The sequence below is a fragment of the Rana temporaria genome, chromosome 1, assembly GCF_905171775.1.
Source record: "Rana temporaria chromosome 1, aRanTem1.1, whole genome shotgun sequence".
In the NCBI taxonomy this organism is placed as follows: Eukaryota; Metazoa; Chordata; class Amphibia; order Anura; family Ranidae; genus Rana; species Rana temporaria.
In genome coordinates this window covers 528,618,445-528,640,849 of record NC_053489.1, presented here as the reverse complement: position 1 = coordinate 528,640,849, position 22,405 = coordinate 528,618,445, and the positions used below count along the sequence as shown (strand labels likewise).

The 22,405-nt window shown below is 41.2% G+C and overlaps 1 protein-coding gene across 1 annotated transcript in view; it reads left to right on the top strand.

Annotated features, from left to right (window-relative positions):
- The window catches only part of DCHS2 (dachsous cadherin-related 2), a 348,197-nt gene that overhangs the window by 268,757 nt on the left and 57,035 nt on the right, over nt 1–22,405 (top strand). The window contains exons 4-8 of the mRNA XM_040331985.1: nt 35–271; nt 10,616–11,623; nt 14,959–15,146; nt 15,553–15,652; nt 20,645–20,802. Coding sequence (XP_040187919.1) covers nt 35–271; nt 10,616–11,623; nt 14,959–15,146; nt 15,553–15,652; nt 20,645–20,802 — 1,691 coding nt within the window. The remainder of the gene's footprint in view (nt 1–34; nt 272–10,615; nt 11,624–14,958; nt 15,147–15,552; nt 15,653–20,644; nt 20,803–22,405) is intronic.

Here is a 22,405-nt window from a genome sequence, read left to right as displayed (position 1 = left end):
ACTTGTAACTGTGTGTCTTTTGTTATATATTTAGGAATAATCTATTTGATCTCTGCTCTCAATCATTTGGAAGATTCACAAGTGACCTTCTTTGTGTGTGCTCGAGACCAGGGTGGTCGTACATCTTCTGTGAATGCATCAATCACTGTTAAAATTCTGAAGACTGCAGTGGCACCGGCTGTATTTGAGAAATCACGCTACGTGTTTGTAATTGCAGAGGATGCTCCACAAGGTAGCACTGTCGGCATTGTCAAGGCCAGGGAACCTTTAAGTAAGTATCTACCAGTTTCACTACAATGTAAGTTCAGCACACATGTTAACGGCATAACTAAAGTACTACAGATACAAACAATTCAGTAGCATTAGACATCCATTTTTGCAATTATGTATAGTTTTTTTTTCTCTTCTCTGCTGTCTTTGATGATTTTCTATTTACCAAACAGTACACTTTCATAACTTGAACAGAGAGGCGTGAACATAATTAGATGGATTGGAGTTGTAACTGGTATTGCCTATACTGCACTATAGTGTGCAAAGGTTTATTTTTTAAATAACAAAAATGTCATACTTACCTGCTCTGTGCAGTAGTTTTGCACAGAGCAGCCCCAATCTTCCTCTTCTCGAGTCCCCCAGCAGCACTCAAGCCCAACCCCCCTCCCATTGAGTTCCCCATAGTAAGCTGTTAGCTCTAAGGTCACTTGTGCGTGCTTGCTCCCGAGACACCTCTGTGTGTCCAGCACAGCTTGGCCTGCCCTCCAGCTCCCTCCTCACTGGCTGTGAGTGACAGCAGCGGTAGCCAATGGCTGCCTCTGCTGTGTCTCAGCCAATGAGGAGGGAGAAACCCGGGGGAGCTTCTGTTTTCATGCACATTGGGATCGGTGAGTATAAGGGGGGTCGGGGGCAGGGCCGATCCGCCCTATAGGCTCACTATGCAAGCCGCTTAGGGCCCCGCAAGGCTACGGAGGGCCCCCCAAATTACTAGAGGCCCCGCCTGGTGAGAAGTAATTTTCTCACCCCACTTCTCAACTGCATGGGAGAAGAGGTAAGAAGTCAGCACCCCCCGCTTCTCACTTTAATGTAAGATGTCATTTCCGACAGCAGAACACCCCCTCGCCCTGCTTCTCAACTTTAATCTTTAACATGACAAATCGCTGTCGGCTGCCCCCCCCCCCCCGCTTCTCAACTTTAATGTGACATGTCGCTTTGCTTAGGGCCCCAGGGAGGTCAGGATCGGCACTGGTCGGGGGGCTGTACACTAAAGGTTTTTAACCTTCAAAAATACAATGCCTAAAGGTAAAAAACATTAAAGCGGAGGTTCACCCAAAAATCAACTTTCTGCCATTAGATCCAGCATACTGCTGACATCTGCAGTATGCTGGTGTATTTTTTATTTTTTTTGTACTTATCGTTTATCAGCCGTTGTTATCCGACTCCGAGCGGGGATTTCAGCGGGGAATAGGCGTTCCTAAGCCAAGCGGATTTGATTGACGAGCTGCTAAAGCGCGTCACGCCTTCCGAAAATACCCGAAGTGACACTCGGGTGTTTACGGAAGGCGTGACACGCTTTAGCAGCCCGTCAATCAACTCCGCTTGGCTTAGGAACACCTATACCCAGAAGGAATCCCCGCTCGGAGCCGGATAACAAAGGCTGCTAAAACGAAGTACAAAAAAAAATAAAAACAGCATACTGCAGATGTCAGCAGTATGCTGGATCTAATGGCAGAAAGTTGATTTTTGGGTGAACCCCCACTTTAAGGCTTTAGAACCACTTTATGATTTTAGGGATATATTTAGAGGACCACTAAACCTTTACCACAAGTAAATACCCAAACAAAAAGGAGCATGTGCGACAGATTGGCAGGTATTTGCTCTGCATGCCGTATTTTAAAAGTGACAAAATTTGAATGTATTGCAGAAATGTATTAAATATGCCTTATCCTTATTTTCCCAGACATACACTTTAAGTTTGATATAACTTGAAGATCCCAGTTAACAGCTGTTCTTACATTGTTTCAAGAAGCCACAATGATAAATGGTAGCCCCCTTAGTTAGCAGCTGCATGTGCACTTTTTTCTCTAGTTATTTTGACTTTATTTGAAAAAAGGTCAGCACTAGAAATCTGTGCTTGCATAGTTTAATTGGAATGAAAACTTTGTGTTACTTCCAAATTCAAAATCAAATATATAAATCTTACACTGTCAATGGAGGAAACTTTCCTGCTGTGGATTATAGTACAGATGTACTATACAAATCATGGTAACTGCAGTCATTTAATTGATTTGCAAAAACATAGGAAGCTTCAATAAGCTTTGTGTCAGTAAAAGAAAAACTGAAGACAAAAAGAAAATAAGGTGGGATTTATGTGTAGAATCTGCAGAGAATAACAGTTTTGAATATTACGTTCTTTGATTCTCAGCAAGTTGGACACGTTTTAGGCAAATTAAATAGTGTCAATTTGCTTTATTTTCAATTGAATTAACTGACTACTGTTCCCAGCATTCTGGAATATCTTTGATGGACACCCTTAAAGGGGTTGTAAAGGTACAATTTTTTCCCCCTAAATAGCTTTCTTTACCTTAGTGCAGTCCTCCCTCACTTACCTCATCTTTCGATTTTCCTTTAAATGTCCTTATTTCTTCTGAGAAATCCTCACTTCCTGTTCTTCTGTCTGTAACTCCACAGCGTTATGTGGGGTTTTATTCCTGGTGTGGAGAAAGCCACTTTAGGGGGGGAGGGGGTGAGCAGGAGTGTCCGGACACTCTCTACTTTGCAGATAGAGAAAGGAGCTGTGTGTTAGTGGGTGTCCTGACACTCCTGCTCGCCCCTTCCCCCCTCAAGAGGCTTTCTCCACACCAGGGAAAAGGCCTTGCATTACTGTGTGTAGTTACAGACAGAAGAACAGGAAGTGAGGATTTCTCAGAAGAAATAAGGACATTACAAAGCAAAATGGAAGGATAAGGTAAGTGAAGGAGGACTGCACTAAGGTAATAGAAGCTATTTAGGGAAAACAAATAATTACCTTTACAACCCCTTTAAGTACTAACATTTTTAGGCCAAAGATCCTTAATCATGCTTTTTGATGGAGGATTATGAGGCCACAAGAATTACTGTCGACATTTGTTGACATTTATTTTTCTGAAGCTGAAGTTTACGTATGGATTTTATTCCACAGTTATATAGGTCCATCTTGGACCAATGAAAGTATGCATACCTTATACCTGGTAGACCTCTGTGGAAACAGAGAATCACTAAAGTAGTCACCACTACTACAGTGATTGCCATTATCTTCCTTGGCCATTCAGAGGACATCTTGTATTTTTCCACAATGAATACAAGGCATTTTCGAAGTGGAGATTGTGACGTCACCGCCCCTCCTCTCTACCTTTTCCAATCAGAGAATGCTTTTCATTCACTGAGAAAAAATAAAAGGTGTTCTGTACCAAGCATGGGACTCCCTGTGGTTACTATACAGAAAGAGCAGCCTGCAAAGGACCTGGAAAATAGCGGGCATCACTACGGTAGGGGTGACCTCTACAATGATTCTGAGCCTCCACAGTGGCCCCACAGGTATGGCATATGCCTACCAAGCTGAAAAAATGTAACCCAAGAAGTAAAATCCATACCTAAAAGGAAATACATTGAACATTTTTATGCTCTTTAAACACTATTTTTAATCAAAGCTAAAAACTCAACAGCCATCAGCTTAATGACTCGTGGATTCTAGTTTCTAAATTCCAAAGTTTGTGGGTTAACTGTCTTTTGTATGCAATCATGTTTTGGTCTAAAGACAAACCTACCCCTTAGGCGCCTTACACACGACCGAACATGTCTGCTGAAGTTTCAGCAGACATGTTCGGTCGTGTGTACGGCCGATCGGACAGGATTCCAGCGTACATTTGCCCGCCAGACCGTTTTCGAGCGGACAAATGTTTCTAAACTTGCTTAGAAACATGCCCGCTGGAATCCTGTCCGTTGGACATGTTCGGTCGTCTGTACAGACTTACCGTACATGTCCGAGCGGCCGCCATCCCTCGCATGCGTCAAAGTCATTCGACGCATGCGTGGAAGCATTGACCTTTCAGCGTCGCGCACGTCGCCGCGTCATCGTCGACGGCGCAAACACATCACCGCGCTGTCTGTCCGCGCGGATTGTCTCTCATTTCTGTATGATGGTGTGTACAGCCATCATACAGAAATCTCCAGGCGGGCATGTCTGCTGAAAACGGTACGGCGGACCATTTTCAGTGGACATGTTTGCCCGTGTGTACAAGGCCTAAAGGGCTGATTTTTGACTGGGGCAATTTCAACCTACTGAAATAGCAGTTTGAAATAGTCAAACAGATTGAACATGAGTAAACACCCTGCATACTCCATGCAATGCTGGACAGCATTCTTCCTCTTGTTTAAATAGATATCCTAAGCCAGAGAAAGTTCACACTAACAAGGACACACAAAACATTAATAAATGCAAAAAACTTATAAGATCAGCTACTTTCTAGTTTAACCCAACTTAGTATGACTCTTCATAAGCACCTAATACTTTAAAGTAATAAAGTGATCTATCTTTAAGCAGTGATTGTTCTCCGCTGTGCACTTTCCATTAATCAGCTCTACTCTGGCATGAGAAAACACTTTTTGCTGAAATAATTAGGTAATTTTCTTGCTCAGTAATGCACCTAGAGGTAATAAGGACTTTATAGCATAAAAACAATGTATAAAATGAATGCTTTATACCAAGAAAAACTAAATAATTAAATCTAGGTATGCAGTGTGTCATTGGGGGAATTATCTTATATTTACAAGTGCAGAGAAATGTGGAAACAATAATAAAGAACATATCTTGGTGCTAAAAAGGTTCTTCAAGAAAATGTGTTAAATATTTATTCTATTGTTATTTTCCCAGAAAAAGAGGTGAGCTAAACTTGAAGATAAGACCAAACAAGAGGTCAGCGCCTCACAAAGAGTGAAAGATTATTACATTTTTTGTATAGTAGGGTAGGCCCTACCTATTCACATAGGGGGGTAGGAATCTGGGGGCCACCTTCTTAAGCGGTGTTCCAGCTGATTTTTTTTTTCAAAAGTCAGTGTTTGTAGCTGTTGACTTTTAAGAAGCACACTTGCCTGTCCAGGAAGCCCGCAATGTCGGCTGCCCGGGGCCGATCCGTCCATCGGATCGGGTGCCTGTGCTGCCATTCAAACTAAGGGAAATAGGCAGTGGAGCCTTGCAGCTTCACTTCCCGTTTCCTACTGCACATGTGCGAGTCGCGCGTCGCATTGTGAATGGCTGGCTGTCTTCTGGGATACACACAGGTCACAGAAGACAGCGCACAGGAGGGGGGGTTGATCGCTCATCCCCTCCCTTTCCTGACCTCCCGGGCTGCATGCTCAGATAAGGGTTAGGTATTTTTTTTTAAGTTTAGCATGGGGGGTCCCCTCCGAATCCATACTAGATCCGCTTTTTTTTCTGGCATTTTTTTTTTCTACATTCAGTTGTCAGTGGGAAACCCCCGGCTGGTCGAGAAGGGGTTAATTATCAAAACATTAATTAATACATATATAAGCAGTTGCCTAAATGTACTTTGACTGCTCTAATCCCAACACTTAAAATTATGTTTTCAAAGCAGGCCATAACTTATCATTGGATTATTCCTGACAGGAATGGTGCAGATTCTCATTATTCCCGTTCTGTGCCATGCCACTTATAACTATTATGACTATTATTAATATACATCTTTTTATTAAATTATATGAATGGGATGATTTTTGGATTAATTGCACAGGCAACTTTTCCTATTATGCCAAGTTAATGGAATCATAAGAAGAATGGCTTGTTTACCACCATGTTTTTGTATATGTTTGCACTATTAAGGTTTTTTTTTCTGTGGGGTGTTGGGGTTAGAACAGTGGCAAGTGCATTTCTACAAATGCCTTCATATATTTATTAATTATACAACTTCATGTTAATGGGATGTCCAATATACTCATATAGGCATGATCATAGCTCCCAACTGTCCCTGATTTTGAGGGACTGTCCCTGATTTGGAGCAATGTCCCTCTTTCCTCCTCATTTGTCCCTGATTTTGGTCTGTTCTATATAGTTGTATATAAAATGCACTTTTTATTTTTCAAAAAGTGTTTCCCAGTGCCAAACCTTTCATCCAATTTCTAAATTGCTGCATTTGTACATTTTAAAAGCCAATATAAAGGAATAGTAATGGTAAAAAAGAGACCTTGTGGATTTAATTAACCTTTTTTTTTGGTAAATTCTCCTTTAACCTCCCTGGCGGTATGATTCTTTCAGAAAAAACATGCTGAAAGCGGTACCATTATTTGCAAGGAAATTTGGCGTTTTATACTGTAGGCCTGTAATTTTTAGAAATAACTCACTTAAATCTGACCAAACAAGATTCTAATAGGCATCCCGGGTATGACATTGTTTTAAAAACAAAATTATAAATTATAATATAATAAATAATTATAAATAATTATAACAAATAATAATATAATTATAATAAAAATTATTCAATAATGTAATCAAATCAAAATCACTGAAATTTGCTCAGTTGCAGAATTGTCGCTGTCATTATTTTTTTTTTATGACGAATTTCCCCACAAATCGCTATCGCACAATTCTGCAAGTGATTATAATTTATTATCGCTGTTTTTTAGCTGATCTAAAACTATTTTTGACATAAAGGGACACTTTTGGTTGCTATGGACAATCTACAATTTGCAGGGAGAAAGAAACGTTTTTATTATATAAAATGACATGCATGACACAGGACAGACCACTAGGGACAAGGGGGGGGGGGGGGTGTGTTTTTTTACATACAGTACTGTAATCTATAAGATTACAGTATACTGTATGTAAAGTGTTTGTTTACTTTTTTTAATTTGGCGCCGTTCTCCGTCCCCGTGCGTCGTAACGTCGCAGGGAACGGAGATCGGCGGCACAGGAGGACGCTGTGTGAATCGAGCGAGGTCCCGCTCGCTCACACAGCGCGGTGGTATCGCTGGATCCAGGGACAAGGTAAGTAACTTTGAAAATCTTATCCCCGAGTCAGACTCGGGAATACCGCCAGGCAGGTTAAGGGAGTGTGGCAGGGGGCGTGTCCTATGCCTACATACATTTGTTAGTAGGTGTCCCTCATTCCCATCTCAAAATGTTGGGAGGTATGGGCATGATGGTCAGGTTCCTGACAAATTTTGGTCATATAATGTACCTATCATTACTAATGTATATGAGTCCTACCAAGTGCACCAAGGGATATAGATCTCCTACTAGCAGAATGCATGACAACCACATTGACTTTCCAGGCACCACGTTACACCTTATACAAGCAGAAATTAAAAAATACGCTACCACATTATTATGTGTAGCACAGCTTCAGAACTAGACACGGGTTAATCTCTGCTGCCATCTAGGGCACTGCAGAAGACAAGTCTCTCACTCTCATCTTGCAGTTTGGTCTCAAATGTCAGATTTTTTTTATTTTTTTATTTTTTAGATGGCTAAAAATAAAAAAGGATAATCGGCTTGACATACTGTATTAAAATGTCATAACTAAGAAAAGTTATTTCCCTGGCTAAATAGGTTCCGATTTTCCAATCTCATCTTTCATTTTTTTAGGGCATGCTTGAATCTGTTTGGTGCCTGCTGTAACTTGAATACTAAGGCCCCTTTCACACTGGGGCAGGAGGCGCGGTGGCGGTATAGCGCCCCTAAAAATAGCGGCGTTATACCGTCGGAATTGCTGCGGGATTCGGCCGCTAGCGGTGCGGTATTAACCCCTGCTAGCGGCCAATAAGGGGTTAATACCGCCCGCAATGCGCCTCTGCAGAGGCGCATTGCGGGCGGTATTACCGCGGTTTCCCATTGTCTTAAATAGGAAGGAGCGGTGAAGCAGCGGTATACATGCCGCTCCTCTCACCACTCCAAAGATGCTGCTTGCAGGAGATTTTTTTCTCTCCTGCCAGCGCATCGCCTCAGTGTGAAAGCCATCGGGCTTTCACATTGAGAAGGCTGGGGCAGGAGTTTTTCAGGCGGTATAGCAGCGCTATTTTTAGCGCTGTAACGCCTGAAAAACTCCTCAGTGTGAAAGGGGCCTAAGAATGAAATGGAAATCTTACAGAGAAAGAAAATTGGTATGCTGTGACAGATATTACCAAGTAAATGGAAAATCCCATATTGTAGTCTTCAGTAATGATCTGATAGATGAAAATCCTGATGGCCCTTTTTTTAATGTATTTTACTTCTTGCTTTTGGGTTTACTAAAATATATATTGTTTATTACATATACTTTGTAGGATGGGAAAGAGGGACAACTATTAACAAAATTATGCAGACAAAAGACAAACTCCTGCCAAACCCCCATTATCTGGAGAATTAAATTGCAAAAAATAATTGGTTAAACCACAAGTACTTTTTTTACCACTACTATTGCTTTAAATTGGCTTTTGAAATCTCCAAATGCAATCTTTTAGAAATTGAATGAAAGGATACCTTTTTCATAGAACATATTTTTATAGAGCATGTATATACATTATACCAAAATGAGAAGGAAAGAGGGACAGATGGACTTTGTTCCAGAAGGGGGACAGTCCCTCCAAATCAGGTACAGCAATGCATTTCCTGCTTCGTTGTAGCTCACACAAAATTGCAGTTGCCCACCAGTTGAATGTCTAACTACACTGGCTATGCTGAAAAAACAAAATTTCTACTTTTCCACTGCAGGAACAGTAACATTTACATTTTCAGCTTTTCATTGTTTTATCTTTGTTGTCTTGAATCAACAGCAGTTGCAGTAGCTATGAAATGGGACATATCACAATATCAGTTATTTACAAAACGTGAAACAACTCCATTAGGTGTGAGAAAAAGAAGAGGAGCAAAGTGGGACTTTAAATGAGGCACGCAGTCAATATGAATAGTTAATGATTGTCATCTGTATGTGTCAGATTTGAAAAATAATACATGGTACTGATTATTATGGCAATATTTCATCTATATTCATACATAAAAAGCATGATTGACACATATCCATAGGGAAGCATTGTGGGTATAACACCTCTTAACTTCCCATTAATATTAAGAATAAATACCAAAATATATAGAAAAATCATATATTAATTACATAGAGTACATAATTCTAATAGGAGATAACGAAAAACACATGACCAGTTTAAACATGATAGATACAAGCTTGACACGTTTCATGGAATTGTATCCACTCTTCAGGAGCAAGCATGTGTACATCTGTAATAAAATATTTAAAATCCTTAGCTAGTTGTCTTTTGAAAAAAAAGCCAAAAGGGGGGAAAAACTTCATTGGATATGAAGTACTCACAGAATCGCTGTGTATAGAAAGTGCAACACAAATGCCTGCTCCTCTTCTTTTTCCCATACCAATAGGGATGGAGGCATGACTAAGTCCCTGCCTCATTCAAAGTCCCAAAAATCTCCCTTTTTTAACTCCATTAGGTGGCAATAGAAATATAATTCTACTGAAGAATGCTGCTTTAGAAAATATGTGTCTGTTTTTCCTTCCAGGCTTGTATCTTCAGTACTTGATTTCGTTTATCAGCTTTTCTGTTTTTAAGCGTATATAAATATATACCTTAGTTATATACACTACGGTGGAAGATGCACTTTGGGCCCTTTCACACGGGCAGATCAGTAATGATCCGCCTCCGTGTGTCTGCTTTGCTCAGCGGGGATCCTTCGTAAAATCCCAGCTGAGCCGTCGGCTGACAGGGCGGTCCCCGCACACTGTGCAGGGACCACCCTGTCTTTCCTCCGCTCTACCCTATAGGGGATCGGATTAACACAGACCGTATGTCCGTGTTCATCCAATCCGATCCGCCAGATGGAAGAAAGACATCTTGAGAAAGACAAGCATTGCCTTGTGAAAGTGTTGGCCAGCAATGTGTTACGTAAAGAGTGGGGAATAGAAAGTTTGAATTAGGGCCATTAGGAAAACATTTATTTTCTGGTGTTGATGAGAGTTTGATGTGAACAATTCTTTTACACATAATACTGAAAAGTGCTAAACTATTAGGCCGCGTACACACGATCGGTCATAACCGATGAAAACGGACTGAAGGACCGTTTCATCGGTTAACCGATGAAGCTGACTGATGGTCTGATGTGCCTACACATCATTGGTTAGAAAACCGATCGTGTCAGAACACGGTGACGTAAAACACACGACGTGCTGAAAAAAACGAAGTTCAATGCTTCCAAGCATGCGTCGACTTGATTCTGAGCATGTGCTGCTTTTTGACCGATGCTTTTGCATACTAACGATCGTTTTTGACCTATCGGTTAGGCATCCATCGGTTCAATTTTAAAGCAAGTTCTCTTTTTTTTGCCCGAAGGATAACTGACCGATGGGCCCACACACGATCGGTTTGGTCCTTCAGTCCGTTTTCATCGGTTTTGACCGATCGTGTGTACGCGGCCTTAGACATTCATATATTCTGCAGATAAAGGTATGAATTATTATATGCAGTAGCTCTAATGTATTGTCACAGTTATAATCCATCTTAATATTTTAAGTTCCAAATTTCTATGTGTTGTTAATATTCAATTTTAATCAAGTCTGTTTTTGCTTAGATTCCATGGAGCCCATTTCATACAGGATATTATCTGGCGATCTGCAAAAGATGTTCTCCATAAACCCCCAATTTGGTATTATTTCAACAGCAAAGCAGCTGGATCATGAAACTCAGCCTGTTGTTGTGCTCACTGTCCAGTCCCAACTAGGAAGCTCTCCAGCCTATAGCAGCACACTGGTCAATGTAACTATAACTGATGTGAATGACAATCCACCTGTATTTCCGAGAGAGAATGACAGAATAAGTGTGCAGCAAAACACTTCTCCTGGCAGTGCTCTGTATATAGCTCAGGCACAGGATAGCGACAGTGGATACAATGGACTCATCTCATACAGCATTGCAAGTGAAAACCAGGATGTGTTTGTCATTGACCCCAATTTTGGAATCTTGTATCTCAATACAACTTTAACAATGGTGTGTGAACATATTCTGCTGATAACAGCTGAAGATAATGGACATCCTTTCTTAAGTTCTCTTCTTACATTAACCATCAGTGTCACAAAGCCAGACACAATTAATACTTTGACCTTTGGTAATTTAGCGCATCAAATTGAAATCAATGAAGATTTTGCAGTATATTCTAGAATCCTCCAGGTGAAAGCATACATTGAAGGCGCACAAAGCCAACTGTCAAGGATTATTTACTCTCTGTGGCCTGAAAGCTCAGTACCATTTGCAATTCATCGCAATACCGGATGGATTTTCTTGCGTCGGTCTCTGGATTATGAAAGAACCAATGTGTACAATCTGATCGTAGTGGCAAGCTGCGCAGACTTTGTAGAGGAGCAAACAGCTTCTACTTCAGTAATTGTCAAGGTCATGGATGTAAATGACAATTCCCCTGCTTTCAGTCAAACCATGTATTTTTTCACCACTGTGGAAAGTTCTAGTCCTAATGGAGTCATCGGCACAATCACAGCATCTGACAGAGACTTTGGGAAAAACGGGCAACTTTCCTTTTCCCTCTTGTCCGAAGAAAATTATTTTCAAATCAGCTCTAAGACAGGTATTGTATAGGCTTATCAACTATGTTGTTTTTTAAACTTACTAGCTGGAATAGTCCATCAAGAGTCATTCTAGGATTAGCATCATAGGAGACAATATTTTGCCATCCATAGAGGCCTTGTTCACACCATTGTGCAGAGATGTCTTTCTGCACCTGTCTCTGCAAGGGCATAAAGAAAACCATTGGGTTGTATATGTACAATACTGTTTGAAGTGGCTATATCACTTGTACACTGTGGAAAATTTATAAAAATCTATGGTTAAAAAAAAAAAGAAAACCATTGGTCTCCATATGTCCTGTTCACACCATAACACTGGTGTTGTGCAGATTTTTTCCTGCGCAGAAATCTGCAACATGTGTGCAGTTTTCTGCGCAGAAAAACTTACATGACATCAACATTGTGGTGTAAACAGGGCACATAGAGAACAATGTATTTCTCTATGCCCTTGCAGAGAATTTATGTTACATATTTCCACGCAGAACAAAAACACCTCAGGTGACAGAACAGTGTTTTACTGTGAATACGACACATAGAAAACAATTGTTTTCTCTGTGCCTTTGCAGAGACCTACATGACAAATAGAGGGAAAGATGTCACCAGCACATAATGGGTTTCCAAAATTGGGTTCAAAGCTTCAGTCAGCTATCACATTGTTACAGCAAACAGCAATGTAGCCACACAGGACCCCTTCATTACACATGTGACGGCAACACAGGACACATGCCTGATGAACAAGGTCCTGCGTGGCTCTGAAACGTTGCTGTTTGCTGCAACAATTTGATCGCTGAATAAAGCTTTGGACCCAATTCTGGAAACCCATGGTGTACTGGTGACATCTCTCGCTCATGGTTTCAGCCGGTGGTCACTTCAGCAATCACATTTTTACATACAGTCACTTTTACAGGAACATGTGTCTCAGTGGTGGCTGGTGGGTTCTCCTTTTGGGGGGGGCAAACATGCACCAACCCCCCCCCCTGCCGCCAGGCAGCACAGAGCACTGTCCACCAGTGAAACCTGCCGGACCACCTGCAGCACTGACCACCTGCCGGTGGTGCGGCAGCACTTATCTGCTGTGTGGCGGGGCTCTCTTTCCCTCCTGCAGTGGCGGGGCTGTCCTCCTCTCCACCAGTGCGGGCAGTGGCAGCTCCTCAGGCTTCCTCCCCTGTGTGTCTCCTCTTCCGCCAAAGCACTAGACATCCAATAGGGTCGCCTGGTGCTTTGGCCAATTGAGAAACATGTCTCACAGACCTGCCTCCTGATTGGTGGGGAGGAACTGTATTGGGACCATAGCAAAAATTCATTCACTATCGTCACACAACAGGGTGGGATCGGGACACAGTGCTCTACGCCCAGAGCCCACCCTATTTTGAAGCCTATTAGAGCGCTGGCTCTAATCACATGCTTCAAAATACACACCCCGCCTATCCTGCCATAGTAATTCATGTGTCCAGTGCCCCCAAGGGCCAGGCATGTGAATAGGGAGGGCGGCAGAGGGGACAGTTGGGGGCAGCACCCGTGCGTCTACAATGCATGGGCCGCCACTGGTGTGTGTTGGGAATAGTCTGCACATAGTGTGAACGAGCCCAAAATATTATGTGCAAGTCAAATCTGTGCTTTTTTTCAATTCGTTTTTATGTGAAATACTGGGAGCAATATGAAGGTTGCCATTGGTTGCCAGACATATGTGAACCCAGCCTTAGGCCCCGTACACACCATAGAATCCATCCGCAGATAAATCCCAGCAAATGGGTTTCAGCGGATAGATCCTATGGTGTGTACACGCCAGCGGATCTGTTTCCGCGAATATATCTCCCCTGGGATGGATTCCAGCAGATCGAATATTCGCTGACATGCAGAACATATCCATCTGCTGGAGTCCATCCCAACGGATGGATCCGCTGGTCTGTATAGACTCACCGGATCCATCCGTCCGAAGGGATCCCCCGAATGCGTCGTAATGATTCGACGCATGCGTGGAATTCCTTATATGACAGCGTCGCGCACGTCGCCACATCATAATCGCGGCGACGGCGCGACACGTCATCGCCAGAGGATTTCGGCGCGGATTTCAATGCGATGGTGAGTACACTCCATCGCATTAAAATCTGCTGAAATCCTCGAGAGGATGGGGCCTTAGCCTTTAAGTCCTGTAAAAAAATAAGACTTAACTATTGGGGACATTTTTTTTTCTCATACAACTCTTCACTTTACCCAACCACTGAAAAAATTAACCAACCGCCACAATAACTGTAGCAGCTGACTTTAAAAAAAAAAAAAGTTTTCCAGCTCATGATGTCTATCATTTTTTACTCACACCAGTGAGAATGGTGCTAATTTTGATTTCTGGGTATAGATCCATTTGAACAAACTTTAAAGTGTTACTAAACCCACCAGGACCCTGCATTCACTATATATTGTCTCCCACAGTACACAGAACATGGAAATGCAATTAATTTAGTAAATATAAACTGCTGAATACCTTTTTTCATCTTCAGTATATAGCAGTCTTGTGACTGCTATCAGTGTTTGGTTAAAGCTTGTAGGAGGAGTTTTTATTCTACTGTGACTGTCCTATGAGGCTGCAGGACCCCTCACCCTTGGTCTGGACAGTGCAGATTGGCCCTGTGCTGATTACGTGCACCCACCCAAGAAAAAATAAGTCTCCAGCAATACCCACCAAACTGAGCATGTGCAGCTTGCCCCCCAAGGTTCTGTTCTATTGGGAGATGGATTGGGGACTGACAAAGAAGGGGAGGATCAAACTGCTTTTGTATACAATGGGGAGCATTAACCCCTTAGGTTACACAGTGAGTATAACAAGCATGCTTTATTGCATATACAGACAGATTTTACTGTTGTGGGTTTAGAACCAGGCTGTTCACTTTCTAAACGAATTGTCACTTTACAAGGGAAATTTACCTGCGTGATAAATCTCCACTGACTTCTATCATCCAGGCAAGTGCAGGCAAAAATACTGTTTTGTTTTGCCATTGGTTGCCAGACATATGTGAACCCAGCCTTAGCCTTTAAGCCTTTAATTTTGGGTGGAGTTCCCCTTAAAATCCATACCAGACCTGAATGGTCTGGTATGGATATTTGGGGGGAACGCCACGTCACTTTTTTTTCAATTTGACGCAAGGTTCCCCTTAAGGCAGCCTAAAGTACAACTACTTTGTGCAAAACGTAGACGCCTACGAAGACCAATCAGAAATGAACTAATATGGTTGCAGAAATGGAAAGCTGATTTGTGATTATTTACAAAAACTCACTTTATTACCGCTGTAATGAACCTGTAAATATATAATTTTGTTGTGTCTTTCTTTGCATTCTTTAGGTGAAATCATAAATTGTGCTGCTTTAGATCGTGAAAAGCAAACACACCATCAGTTTACTGTGCTAGTGACGGACCACGGTTCTCCACGTCGTAATGCCACAACCACAGTTTACATCACAGTTGCTGACCTTAATGATAACAAGCCATATTTTCCACAACTGCCATTAGGAAAGCAACTGCATGTCAAGGTTTGTTAAATATTGGAACGCAAACAGCTGTGTGATGTTTACTCCATTTATGAAAGCTGGCTGCCATCTAGTGTTCTGTCTGGATGCTGCACCGAGTAAGATGTTTGTGAATACAATTGTACAGTAATTGTTCCATTTTAACATTTTGTGCCCAGTTACAAAAATTGTTAAATAATTGACAAATTACAAAAATTGTGCATAAAAAAGCTCATTAGAGGGAATTATAAAAAATAAAAAATACAGTAAATGCACAGGAAATGTGAATGTTGTGCCAGCAATCAGAATATCTATCACTTGTTTATATTATCTGTCTGTACTATAATATTTTATCAGGTGTTTGTTGTAATGGCACATCACATGTTTTAGGTTTAATAACTCACTGGCTTTCTATTGGTTTTTTTTCAAGGTTCCAGAAGGTCAGAAAGGACACATGTTGGTGACAACTGTTTTTGCAAAGGATCCCGATGCTGGTGGTAATGGGACAGTGCAGTATTCATTGTCTTCTGGTAAGCACAACATAATGCTGTCTTATGAGATGTGATAATAGTTGTACAAATTTTGAGTATTGTGGTTTACATGATTAATTGCATTTTTATATATCTTCTCATAGAAATGCATTCATATATCTCTGGTATGTGTAGCTTAGATCTTCTCATTTCCTCTTAATACAGACATCAAAAGTGAGTTAGTGTGACCATAAAGAGAAAAGAGCAGTAACGAATGAGAGGCTTGTAGACGTATTCAGTACACGGCAAAAGGCAATCATTAGGGATGAGCTTCGAGTTTAAATCAAACTCATGTTCGACTCGAACATTGCCTGTTTGCCTGTTCGCCGCACAGCAAACTATTTGGGGTGTTCGCGGCAAATTCGAAAAGCCACGGAACACCCTGTAAAAGTCTATAGGAGAAATCAAAAGTGATCATTTTAAAGGCTTATATGCAAGTTATTGTCCTAAAAAGTGTTTGGGGACCTGGGTCCTGCCCCAGGGGACATGTATCAATGCAATTTTTTTTTTTTAACTGCCGTTTTTTCAGGAGCAGTGATTTTAATAATGCTTAAAGTGAAACAATAAAAGTGAAATATTCATTTAAATTTCGTACCTGGTGGGGGGGGGGGGTATAGCATGCCTGTAAAGCAGCACTTGCTTCCCGTGCTTAGAACTGTCCCTGCACAAAGTGTAATTTCTGAAGGAAAAAAAGTAATTTAAAACCACTCGCGGCTATAATGAATTGTTGGCTCCCGGCAATACAGAGAAAAGGCATTGATAGTCATTAAGGGGAACTCCACCCCAAATTTAAAAAAATGATGTATAATAAGAGGGGGAACCAATGCGCAAACCAACCTAATCAAGGATAATTCTAAACTAAAATTAAAATAAAATTAAAATAGCAGCCACGACAATAAGTGTTCTCACACTCAAGACAGATATGAATAATGGTGGGTGTAATGGCGCTAAAAACACTAAAAAATGCTTAATCAATATATAATCCCATATAGTAATAAACAAAGAAATCCGTAGTGAGTCCTCCAATGAATATAAATATAATGTGTTCCACTCTGAGTAAATCCTGGATTACCATCCAACATCAATAAAAATGTGAAGGGTATTAATAGTGGTAAATAATAATAAATGATAAGTGAACAGCTGTGCTAAGTACTGCACAATGTTGCATCAATCCAAAAAATATATATAGTAACTAAATGAACATCAATAATTGTGAAAAACACATCCAATCTTATAAAACCACCAAAAAACGATAGTCCATTTAAAGTGCAGCGTGCAATACTTAAAGTGCAACAAATTCCAAAGTGATCCGAAATATTAATGAGACATGCAAAAAAAAATATTTAAAGCATGAAGAAAATATTAAAATCCGTGTGTGAAAAAATATATATCCAGTGAAGCAAATAACAATGTCTCTAAAGTTCACCAAATAAGATAAAAAAATGTAAAGGCAAAGTGATACTCATCAAATGTCACAATGCATAAAATGATGAAAAAAACAGCAATAATAAATAATGTTCAGTGTAAAGATGTGCTCCAAATCACAGATCATTAATATCCACAGCATTCAGTGATCCATGCTGGATGTGCATACATGCTTAAAAAACTTTCACCACCAGGCTTCCCAGAAGTGTCCAACAGACTAGGTGTTCCAGCCCCTTACCTCAGAGCGGCTTATATATAAGCCTAAATGGATGTCTCACAGGCAGTCAGCTGTTCATCCAGCCCTTCAATCCCACGACTCGGTCACGGATACTTGCAGTCTCTCAGAGGGAATATAAAGCAAGGGGAGCCTCCATAGTGTAGTAACATCAAAGCATTTTATTAAAAACAAGTAAACACTCACATTTCTATTGGTACAAAATCGGCATGTAGAATCTTTGTGTCTCCCGCTCTACGGCCGCGAGCGGGTGACGTCACCAGCAGCTCCTCCACGTCCTCACGCGTATCGCAACTGATCAACGTTGCTTACTCATAGGGACCCTATGAGTAAGCAACGTTGATCAGTTGCGATACGCGTGAGGACGTGGAGGAGCTGCTGGTGACGTCACCCGCTCGCGGCCGTAGAGCGGGAGACACAAAGATTCTACATGCCGATTTTGTACCAATAGAAATGTGAGTGTTTACTTGTTTTTAATAAAATGCTTTGATGTTACTACACTATGGAGGCTCCCCTTGCTTTATATTCCCTCTGAGAGACTGCAAGTATCCGTGACCGAGTCGTGGGATTGAAGGGCTGGATGAACAGCTGACTGCCTGTGAGACATCCATTTAGGCTTATATATAAGCCGCTCTGAGGTAAGGGGCTGGAACACCTAGTCTGTTGGACACTTCTGGGAAGCCTGGTGGTGAAAGTTTTTTAAGCATGTATGCACATCCAGCATGGATCACTGAATGCTGTGGATATTAATGATCTGTGATTTGGAGCACATCTTTACACTGAACATTATTTATTATTGCTGTTTTTTTCATCATTTTATGCATTGTGACATTTGATGAGTATCACTTTGCCTTTACATTTTTTTATCTTATTTGGTGAACTTTAGAGACATTGTTATTTGCTTCACTGGATATATATTTTTTCACACACGGATTTTAATATTTTCTTCATGCTTTAAATATTTTTTTTTGCATGTCTCATTAATATTTCGGATCACTTTGGAATTTGTTGCACTTTAAGTATTGCACGCTGCACTTTAAATGGACTATCGTTTTTTGGTGGTTTTATAAGATTGGATGTGTTTTTCACAATTATTGATGTTCATTTAGTTACTATATATATTTTTTGGATTGATGCAACATTGTGCAGTACTTAGCACAGCTGTTCACTTATCATTTATTATTATTTACCACTATTAATACCCTTCACATTTTTATTGATGTTGGATGGTAATCCAGGATTTACTCAGAGTGGAACACATTATATTTATATTCATTGGAGGACTCACTACGGATTTCTTTGTTTATTACTATATGGGATTATATATTGATTAAGCATTTTTTAGTGTTTTTAGCGCCATTACACCCACCATTATTCAAAAAAATGATGTGGCGTTCCCCCTACATATCTATACCAGACTCATATGTGACAGATATACCTTTTTTTAATTTACATTTTTAAATTTTTAATAAAGGACTTTCCCAACGTAAGCCCCCCGCCTGCAGACCCCCACAACCACCAGGCAAAGGTTGTGGGGATGAGGCCCTTGTCCCCATCAACATGGGGACATGGTGCTTTGAGGGGTCACGGACCCCCAAAGCATCCTCCCAATGTTGAGGGCATGTGGCCTGGTACGGTTCAGGAGGGGGGCGCTCTTTTGTCCCCCCCTTTTTTTCTGTGACCTGCCAGGTTGCGTGCTCGGATAAAGGGTCTGGTATGGATTTTTGGGGGAGGGTACTCCACGCCATTTTTTTTTATTTGGGGTGAAGTTCCCCTAAAAATCCATACCAGACCTGAATGATCTGGTATGGATATTTGGGGGGAACCCCACGTCACTTTTTTTTTCAATGTGACTCGGGGTTCCCCTAATATCCATACCAGACCTGAAGGGCCTGGTAATTGAATTAGGGGGGACCCCACGCATGTATTTATTTTTATCAATGACTTGTCTCTGTATTGTTGGGAGCCAACAATTCATTATAGCCGCGAGTGGTTTTAAATTACTTTTTTTCCTTCCTGACACTTTGTGCAGGGACAGTTCTAAGCACAGGAAACAAGTGCTACTTCACAGGCATACTATACACCCCCCGCCCCCCTGGTATGAAATTTAAAGGAATATTTCACTTTTATTGTTTCACTTTAAGCATTATTAAAATCTCTGCTCCCAAAAAAACTGTAGTTTTTAAAACTTTTTATTGCATTGATACATGTCCCCTGGGGCAGGACCTGGATCCCCAAACTATTTTTAGGACAATAACTTGCATATAAGCCTTTAAAATTAGCACTTTAGATTTAAAACATTTGAGTCCCATAGACTTTAACAGGGTTCTAAAGTTCACACAAACTTTTGGTCTGTTCGCAGGTTCTGGTGCGGCTCATCCCTAGCAATGATAATATGGAAAGTACAAAAACCAACAGCAACCAATCCAACCTCTGTCTATTGTGGTTTGGTGATAAATGATTAGATGTTGCTCAATGAAATTGCAGTTTTCACATAGAGAATTAGAAATAATGGAGTTGATTTTTTAGGCAAAAAGAAGTTGCACTTTTCAAAGGAATTTGCCCCGGAACTTAGTGAATGTGGTTAAGTTTCACTTTGCAAAGAATACTCAAACCTTTAGGTATACAACCCTAATATTTATCTAAACTGCAATTGGCAGGGGGATACATGTTTTAACAAGTTCTCCATCCCCATGAGTACACAGTGCATGTGAGCCGAAGAACATTATTCAGCCCTCAACTTTTTCACCACTAAAAGCATGGCAATCTTAAAGACCAAATTGTAACCATAAACGTATAAAAGAGGTGTTTTACAGCTGAACTCCAAGCAAACAGATAACTAAAAAATTGAACTACAGAAAATATAAGTAACGTGCCAAGGTATTTGTAATTCTCTTCAACTAAGCCTTGTCATCTTGACACTTTGACCATGTCTTGCACTTCCTTAGACTTGCTATAGCAGGCTATTTGAAGGCGAAAGCACATTGATGAAATCCTTGTTCTTTTCTTCCGCCACACGTGAAAGCTGTGATTGCTATATGGATAGAACTAGGCAATGTAGTAAAGTCAGGTTGGCTCACAGGGCAGGGAAATTGTACAGAGGAATCAGGAAGGTAAAAACAAGAAATGCTTGGGTACTTTTGCCAGCTTTATGTACAAGATACATTTCATAAATTTAGAACTGGATTTTTTACATCTGTGTTAAATGATGTGTGATATTGCCATGCACACCAGCATTTAGTAAAATCCAGCAACCTAAACTTTCATAAACTAGCTTGCTAAAATAAAATTTATTTTTAGAAACTGATGTCAGTTTTATTTTTTGTTTACAGATGAAGATCTTGGTAATTTTTTTATTAATACTTCTACTGGTGAAATTTGGGCAACCCAACCTTTCTCAGTTAGCCTCAAGCCATACTATTGCTTAACAGTAACAGCAAGGGATCAGGGGGTCCCTCCTCTGAAGGAATCTGCAACTGTGAATATTCAGGTGAGGTTACTAGTGTATTTACCTATTGTTAATTGGTTTGTGAACATTTCTTTAAAGTGGAGTTCCAGGCTATTTTTAGTTTATTAAAAGTCAGCAGTTACAAAAAGTATAGCTGCTGACTTTTAATAAACAGCTGCACGATGCGGCCGCACGGAGGCCCGCTCCTCTCCGACTCCTCTCTGCGGTGCCGTCATTAGAACTGTGGGCACCTGGCCGCGATAGCTTGTGGCTTCATGACCAGGCGCGCACTGCGCATGCGCGAGTCGCACTGCGCTCACGGAGTGGACAGGCAATCTTCTGGGACCTGTCACGTATCCCAGAAGATTGCCTAGAGGGAGGGGCTGCCTAGGGGGAGAGGAGGAAAACCTATTGATCCAGGAGACCGGACACCAAACCAAGTCTTGTCAGTGTCCGGTCTCCTGGATCAATAGGTTTTAGCGCTGTGATTTTAGTAGTGTTAGATCTTGACATGACATTTGAATCTTTTTATGGTAATGCTTAAAGTGGTTGTAAAGACTTACACTTTTTTACCTTCATGCATTCTATGCAGTGATGTGCAGTGGCTCTCCTAGGTCTTTCCATACTCACTGGCTGACACACAGCAGTGAAAGCCATTGTTGTCAATCACAGGCAGTAAGGAGGGAGTGGAGGACCGGGGCGATCATTGCTTTGTGTGTCTTTTGGACACATGGGGGCGGCTTGGGAGTGAGCACACACAAGTGCCTCCATAGCAAGCGGCTTGCTATGGGGGCACTCATCAGGGGGGGGGACAGGAGTGGTGACGGGGGACCCGAGAAGAGGTGGGGGGCTGCTCTGTGAAAAACCACTGCACCGAGCAGGTTAAGTATGTTTATTATTAAAAAAAAGTGAGCCTGTATTAGCCCTTTAAGAGCATCTAATAGGGTATGTATGCTGCAGCAGATGTAATTTCTTGTTGAGATTAAGTTGGGGTTGGGTTGGTGTTAGGGTCCTTAGGGTCAACTGTAAAGGGATTAAAGTGATAGACAGAAGTTTTTTTTCTTAAGCCCCCCCTCATCCTAATACTTACCTGAGCCCCATCTTGATTCAGCGATGTTGCAGGAGAGTCTCGGCTACTCCTTATTGGCTAAGACAGCAGTGCGGCGCCATTGGCTCCCGCTTCTGTCAATTAAAGTCAGTGAGCCAAAGAGGAGAGAGGGGTGGGGCCAAATCACGTCTCCGTGTCTAAAAAGACACACAGAGCAGCAGCTTAGCTTGGGTGCTCGATAGCAAACTGCATGTTGTGGGGAAACTCAAAGGGAGGGACCAGGAGAGCAGGCAAAGATGCAAAACCACTGCACAGAGCAGCTATTTTAACATGTTTGTTATTTTTAAATGAAAAACTGAGACTTTAGAATCATTTTTTTTCCATCTGTGTCCCAATGGGGAGATTTCCCATTACGTTTTGTCCCAAAACATGAAGTGAGAAGAAATCCCTGTTTGACAGCAGGCTTGCCAGAACTAGTACCCCTATTGGAAGATTTCCCCTCTATTACTGTTCAAAGGACAACCCAACATTTTGGATTTTTTTTTACTTTCGGTAACAATGGTAAACAGGACAAATAGAGATAGTGAATCTCACTAA